Raw genomic sequence first — 7,264 nt, 5'->3', positions numbered from 1 at the left:
TGTAACCTTCATGAATTCCTTTTGGATGGCTTAAGGTGAAATAGCACTCACGGTCCCTACTAAGCATCAACTTTAATGGGGAATTTACGTAGAACAGCTATCCTGTAGGGTTGGCCCTCTCACAACAACCTACCTGTATCTACCTAAGCTGTGCAATTTTAAGGGAAATCAGAGTAAGCCTTGAGTTTCTTAACAACTTTTGTGAAACCTCATCTTAGCAACTTTAGGAGGAAAGAGTGAAAGGGGGACTCGGGGGCGGAGAGAGCTCACCAGTCCTGGATCCTGCGTCTGACCTGCCAATGGGGGTGTCAGGTGTGAAGAGAAAGGCTCCCCCTCACCCCCCGGAATTGTACGTGTCCTTACCATAGGCCCCAGTACCTGGACTCCTGGAGCCTTTGCTTGTCCCGGTTCCAGAACGCTGTTGAGACGCCTATCCAATTGAGAGAAGTGACATCAGGCCATCTCCTGTGGCTTGAGAGTCTCTCGGGGTATTGTCAGGGCTCGCACTACAGTCACTTGGGCTCGTCCCTCACACTGAGGTGACCGATTTTCCCTGGCAATGCCTGAGGGAACAAAGCTGCCCTCATCATAAAAGAAGACAGGCTCCTCTGGGGCCGCCTGAGGAGCCTGGGAGACATCCCTGGGTCCCAGCGAGATTCGTTCCACAGTCCTCAAGGAACTGGGAGTTGATAAGCCGCTCTCTATCAGACTTGAACGGTAATGGCAGTCAAGATGTCCCCACTGACAAGAAAAGAGAACGCTACAGCCATTTTTAAGAAGCTTGTGAAGAAGGACCGTGACCGGTACCTCCTACTCCTGGCCCCTGGCAGCGTGGTTGGCATCACCAGCAAGAAGGCAGATGTCCACAATGTGTAAACGGTTGATGTGCACCTCTGTCTCGTTCTTCCTCCCCAGCTCTGGCACAGGCTGTGCGGACATCCACGGTCAGGGTGATAAAGGGCATCCGTGTTAACAATCCCTGAGTCTCAGTTACGACTGTATCGCATGCCGACTGATAAGAATTTTACCCGATCTGCAGGGGGTCTTCCCAGGTGAGTGAGAGCCTGCGTAACCAGAATTCCAGAAACCCTGTGCGGCTGTAAGCTGTGCTGAGTCCTAGAAATTTGCAGCTCACATACAAAAGTGCTGTGCCACCCAAATACATCTAAACAACTGTCAGGCAAGCTTGGTGGATACCATACCTCTGGGAAGAGGTGCAAAATAGAGATAGACTCAGGACTGAGAAGTGGGCTTGAACACGGGTGGTACTGCACAGTTTGTCCATGAGTGTGTGTTGTGGGTGTGTGACTTCTGTTACCGGTATTGCACATCGTAACACCGTGTAGAGCACTGGGAGTTAAAGAGTTAATGCTCCAGTTCCGTGGGTTCATACTCTCTCCTGGAGGCTCTCTCTTTCAGCTTGAAGACTCTGTTTCCGGGTTGATATTTCTGGGTGTATACCTGTCCCAGAAGGGAAGAAGAACTACATCCCCCAGAGGATTCCGTGTTACCCCTTTCTGTTCAGAGGGAGAGATAAAACTGTTTGCAGATCACGAGAATGCCTCTTTTCCTTTTCTGCTCGTCCCGACAGCGTGTGTGCTCCCTAGTCGTCTTGCCTTCAGCATTAGAGTAAGGCCTTCGGTTTTTGGACACCCTGACTGTACTCTTCATCATCTTGCTCAGTGTCTGCATTTGTAAGATTTTGCGGTAGCCTTCCCCAAAGCCAGAGAATACTGAATGGTGGGGAATGTGGAGGGACTTGGGAGAGACTTTAGAAAGATGGGCATCCCGGGTGTCGTGGGACTTTACTCCTGAACACCTGCAAGATCCTGAGGGCCCAGGCAGATATTTGAGACTGAGATGTTGTGGCTAAGGCAGATCCGAGGAGGCACAAATTCTTGGGGGCCTGGATTATGCTTATTGGGCCTAATTCAGTGCTACCCCAGAGAGGGAGAGAGTCTCTGAAACAGTGCAAGAGAGTCTCCAAGCCGAAAGAGAGCGTCTCTGAGCCAAGAAGGGGGATCTTCAGGTCCAGAAAGAGACTCAAGAAACTAGTCCAGAAACAGAGTCTTCAAGCTGAAAGAGAGAGTCTCCAGGAGAGAGTATGAATTGAGTGACAGTCTCCAAGCCGAGAGGAGAGGCGTCTCCTCGCGACCTGCATCATCCAATAAATATCTCAGCTATTAAAAGAAGACGTCCTTCTGCTTGAGCAAGTGACAACTGTCTGACTACGTTGCATCCTGCCTTGTCGGATTACCTACATGAGCATGAGGGGATATGAAGAAGTGACATAAAAAACCCACTCCCACACTCTCATCCCCTTTTGCTGCCTTTCCCCTCTTCCCCTCCTTTCAGGGCCGGTGGGCCTGTGGGCCTGCTGTCCCCCTGTCACAGACACAGATCTAGAGATAAGACCGTGGCACTGTGAAACACGTGCTGCAGTGAAGCAAGCCTGGGAACTAACGAGCGTTCTGCTTGTGTGCATAGGTAGGCTTTTATTGAAAATGCCTCTGCCTGCTGGTCCCTTGGCTGCCTTCACCCGCCGCTCAGAGGATCCCGCTCACAGTGGCTCTGCAGCTCACACCCCGCACGGGGCCCAGGAGAAAGGTTTAATGGTGGCCCACCTACACTGAGTGGAGAGCACTGAGAGCACTGGCTCTCGTACGGCACAGCACGTGAGTAGGGTGTGTGCGTGAAGGGCGAACCGTCTCGAAAGATAGACACCAGGAACAACACCTGCTGCTATGTTTTTATCTTTTATTGTAAGCCCCGCTAGCGGCGCCGGGGTGGCCGCCTCTTGCAGGGCAGAGGAGCGCGCTGGGCACTGCTGGCCCTCCTCTTTGTGGGGCGCAGGGACCTCCCAGCCGAGCGCTTCCTGCCCCGGCCGCAAGCAGAGGAGCCACGGCTGCGGCCCTGGTCAGCGGGACCAGCTGCCTCGGGACCCGGCTCACCAGGACCCCCTCCGAGGGCCCCGCTGGACGTGCCGGGGAGCTCCTCCACGTGGGGACCCGCGGAGCGGCTGGATGGTGTGGCGCTGGGGCCGACAGCCTCCTGCGGGGCACTGGATTGGGCTGCGGGGCCGTCCTCCTGCTCCTGGGTGCCACTGGGGTCTTCGAGGCCCAGCAGCCTCCGGGCCTCCTGGCTGCACCGGCTCTCGATGGTTCCAATGAGAGCGTCGACGAGCGGTGCGGTGATGGGCCCCAGGGCGTGCTGTGCGCACTGCACTAGGATGTCCCTGTTCGGCCCCACCTGGCACAGGAACGCCAGGACCATGCTCTTCAGCCAGTTGATTTTCCACCAGCGCGGCTCCCCGTTGCGGCGGAGTTCCTGCTCCAGCCAGGGCAGCACCGGGTCGAGGATGTCACGTCTCTCCCGGAAAAGTGCTGCCCAGACCTCCGGCAGGAGGCCGCCCACTCTCTCCGGCTCTGCGGCCATCGGCTCAGGGGACGGTGGTGCAGAGGGTGGAGCGGATGCCGCAGTGCCGCTGGGGCTGGTGGTGGCGCCGAAGCTGACGGGCACAGGCACTGCGGGCGGGGAGACGATGCACTCCACGTACTCGTTGTCTCCCCGCACAGAGACCCGGATGGTCTTCATGGCCGTTCTGCACAGCGGGCAGCTGTCTCTCAGCCTTGCCCAGCGCTGGATGCAGCCGAGGCAGAACGTGTGATTGCAAGGACTCGCGTAGGCGATGTCCTGTCGCACATCACGGCAGATGGCGCATGTCCATGCCTCTTCTTCTACGGCCATGGTCTTCTCACTGCAGCTGGCTGGGAGAACCAAGGATGACAAGTTGCTCTCCTTCACCGGAGCTGCAGCGGTGGTATCTCGCCCTGCAAGAGGAAGGGACGTCACGGTCACTCGCTGCGCCAGGGTGTGAAAGCCCTCAGCGGGCCCTCAGCAGGAAGCCCTCCCAAGCCCATGACTGGGCTGTCTCGTGCTCCTTGCTGGCACGGGGACAGGCTCCCCACGGCACGGTCCCCTGAGGGACCCACGTGTCCCCGCACCACTCACCTCCGCTGCTGCGGGGGCGCTCCGTAGGGCCCCGGCTGCCTGCTCTAGGCAGGGCCAGGGAAACAGAAGCGATACTGTGGGATCGGGCACTGAGATGCTGCAAGCAGCCCCAGGCACGACCCAGCACAGCACAGCCAAATCCTCGCTCGACCGACAAGCCTCGCAGAGCTGCTCAGCAGGGTCCAGGAACGAGCCACACTGAGGCAGGCTCTGCCCGCACCCCACTATGAGCACTGAGCGCTAAGCAGTCACAATCTGCCACGCGCTGATGTCACAGCCTGTTGCTCAGGGACATCCCCATGGGCTGCCCGCCCCCACCGCCCCCACCCCACCCGTGTTTCAGATGTTACCTTCTTTTCCTTTTCCTACCTTGCTCTACCTTCCCCTTTGTTCCTGCCCTCCTTTTATGCCTTCTTTTGTTTGACGTGAATGCACCGGCCTTTCTTTTTCTCTGATTAAAACAACTCTCATTTATGTATTAACACAACTCTGATTGCGTATGTATTTCCTCCGTTTCGTCACTAGAAAACTGCAGATTTCTCACTGACGTGTTACGTAGAAATCGGGTTTGGCATTCTCCTCTTCTTCCTTCAGGAACGCCCGGTCGATCTTTCCCTCGTTCCTCTTCTGTCAGCGTTTTCTTGGTGCCTTTTGGGAGTCTCTTCCATTATCAGCTTGGGAATATCCTTCTTTCTGAGTGTCGCGCCCCACCTGTGGGGAGGGGGTGGGTGTGTAACCTTCATGAATTCCTTTTGGATGGCTTAAGGTGAAATAGCACTCACGGTCCCTACTAAGCATCAACTTTAATGGGGAATTTACGTAGAACAGCTATCCTGTAGGGTTGGCCCTCTCACAACAACCTACCTGTATCTACCTAAGCTGTGCAATTTTAAGGGAAATCAGAGTAAGCCTTGAGTTTCTTAACAACTTTTGTGAAACCTCATCTTAGCAACTTTAGGAGGAAAGAGTGAAAGGGGGACTCGGGGGCGGAGAGAGCTCACCAGTCCTGGATCCTGCGTCTGACCTGCCAATGGGGGTGTCAGGTGTGAAGAGAAAGGCTCCCCCTCACCCCCCGGAATTGTACGTGTCCTTACCATAGGCCCCAGTACCTGGACTCCTGGAGCCTTTGCTTGTCCCGGTTCCAGAACGCTGTTGAGACGCCTATCCAATTGAGAGAAGTGACATCAGGCCATCTCCTGTGGCTTGAGAATCTCTCGGGGTATTGTCAGGGCTCGCACTACAGTCACTTGGGCTCGTCCCTCACACTGAGGTGACCGATTTTCCCTGGCAATGCCTGAGGGAACAAAGCTGCCCTCATCATAAAAGAAGACAGGCTCCTCTGGGGCCGCCTGAGGAGCCTGGGAGACATCCCTGGGTCCCAGCGAGATTCGTTCCACAGTCCTCAAGGAACTGGGAGTTGATAAGCCGCTCTCTATCAGACTTGAACGGTAATGGCAGTCAAGATGTCCCCACTGACAAGAAAAGAGAACGCTACAGCCATTTTTAAGAAGCTTGTGAAGAAGGACCGTGACCGGTACCTCCTACTCCTGGCCCCTGGCAGCGTGGTTGGCATCACCAGCAAGAAGGCAGATGTCCACAATGTGTAAACGGTTGATGTGCACCTCTGTCTCGTTCTTCCTCCCCAGCTCTGGCACAGGCTGTGCGGACATCCACGGTCAGGGTGATAAAGGGCATCCGTGTTAACAATCCCTGAGTCTCAGTTACGACTGTATCGCATGCCGACTGATAAGAATTTTACCCAATCTGCAGGGGGTCTTCCCAGGTGAGTGAGAGCCTGCGTAACCAGAATTCCAGAAACCCTGTGCGGCTGTAAGCTGTGCTGAGTCCTAGAAATTTGCAGCTCACGTACAAAAGTGCTGTGCCACCCAAATACATCTAAACAACTGTCAGGCAAGCTTGGTGGATACCATACCTCTGGGAAGAGGTGCAAAATAGAGATAGACTCAGGACTGAGAAGTGGGCTTGAACACGGGTGGTACTGCACAGTTTGTCCATGAGTGTGTGTTGTGGGTGTGTGACTTCTGTTACCGGTATTGCACATCGTAACACCGTGTAGAGCACTGGGAGTTAAAGAGTTAATGCTCCAGTTCCGTGGGTTCATACTCTCTCCTGGAGGCTCTCTCTTTCAGCTTGAAGACTCTGTTTCCGGGTTGATATTTCTGGGTGTATACCTGTCCCAGAAGGGAAGAAGAACTACATCCCCCAGAGGATTCCGTGTTACCCCTTTCTGTTCAGAGGGAGAGATAAAACTGTTTGCAGATCACGAGAATGCCTCTTTTCCTTTTCTGCTCGTCCCGACAGCGTGTGTGCTCCCTGGTCGTCTTGCCTTCAGCATTAGAGTAAGGCCTTCGGTTTTTGGACACCCTGACTGTACTCTTCATCATCTTGCTCAGTGTCTGCATTTGTAAGATTTTGCGGTAGCCTTCCCCAAAGCCAGAGAATACTGAATGGTGGGGAATGTGGAGGGACTTGGGAGAGACTTTAGAAAGATGGGCATCCCGGGTGTCGTGGGACTTTACTCCTGAACACCTGCAAGATCCTGAGGGCCCAGGCAGATATTTGAGACTGAGATGTTGTGGCTAAGGCAGATCCGAGGAGGCACAAATTCTTGGGGGCCTGGATTATGCTTATTGGGCCTAATTCAGTGCTACCCCAGAGAGGGAGAGAGTCTCTGAAACAGTGCAAGAGAGTCTCCAAGCCGAAAGAGAGCGTCTCTGAGCCAAGAAGGGGGATCTTCAGGTCCAGAAAGAGACTCAAGAAACTAGTCCAGAAACAGAGTCTTCAAGCTGAAAGAGAGAGTCTCCAGGAGAGAGTATGAATTGAGTGACAGTCTCCAAGCCGAGAGGAGAGGCGTCTCCTCGCGACCTGCATCATCCAATAAATATCTCAGCTATTAAAAGAAGACGTCCTTCTGCTTGAGCAAGTGACAACTGTCTGACTACGTTGCATCCTGCCTTGTCGGATTACCTACATGAGCATGAGGGGATACGAAGAAGTGGCATAAAAAACCCACTCCCACACTCTCATCCCCTTTTGCTGCCTTTCCCCTCTTCCCCTCCTTTCAGGGCCGGTGGGCCTGTGGGCCTGCTGTCCCCCTGTCACAGACACAGATCTAGAGATAAGACCGTGGCACTGTGAAACACGTGCTGCAGTGAAGCAAGCCTGGGAACTAACGAGCGTTCTGCTTGTGTGCATAGGTAGGCTTTTATTGAAAATGCCTCTGCCTGCCGGT

The 7,264-nt window shown here is 54.5% G+C and overlaps 1 protein-coding gene across 1 annotated transcript; it reads right to left on the bottom strand.

Annotated features, from left to right (window-relative positions):
• Window positions 1–2,772: 2,772 nt before the first annotated feature.
• LOC125690845 (uncharacterized) lies at window positions 2,773–4,854 on the bottom strand. The gene is made up of 2 exons (XM_048939576.1): window positions 4,560–4,854; window positions 2,773–3,830 (listed from the first exon to the last, which is right to left on the bottom strand). Exon 2 carries the CDS (start codon window positions 3,745–3,747, stop codon window positions 2,773–2,775), a length of 975 nt encoding a protein of 324 aa, XP_048795533.1. The 5' UTR covers window positions 3,748–3,830; window positions 4,560–4,854.
• Between the last annotated feature and the right edge of the window lie 2,410 nt (window positions 4,855–7,264).

This window comes from Lagopus muta, chromosome 3, assembly GCF_023343835.1.
Source record: "Lagopus muta isolate bLagMut1 chromosome 3, bLagMut1 primary, whole genome shotgun sequence".
Taxonomy (NCBI): domain Eukaryota; kingdom Metazoa; phylum Chordata; class Aves; order Galliformes; family Phasianidae; genus Lagopus; species Lagopus muta.
Note: the sequence above shows the minus strand (reverse complement) of the source record. Positions and strands in the feature narration are given on the sequence as shown.

Bases quoted from the DNA above. Each gene is read 5' to 3' on its own strand.
- LOC125690845 (XM_048939576.1), bottom strand. From the start codon at position 3,747: ATGGCCGTAGAAGAAGAGGCATGGACATGCGCCATCTGCCGTGATGTG.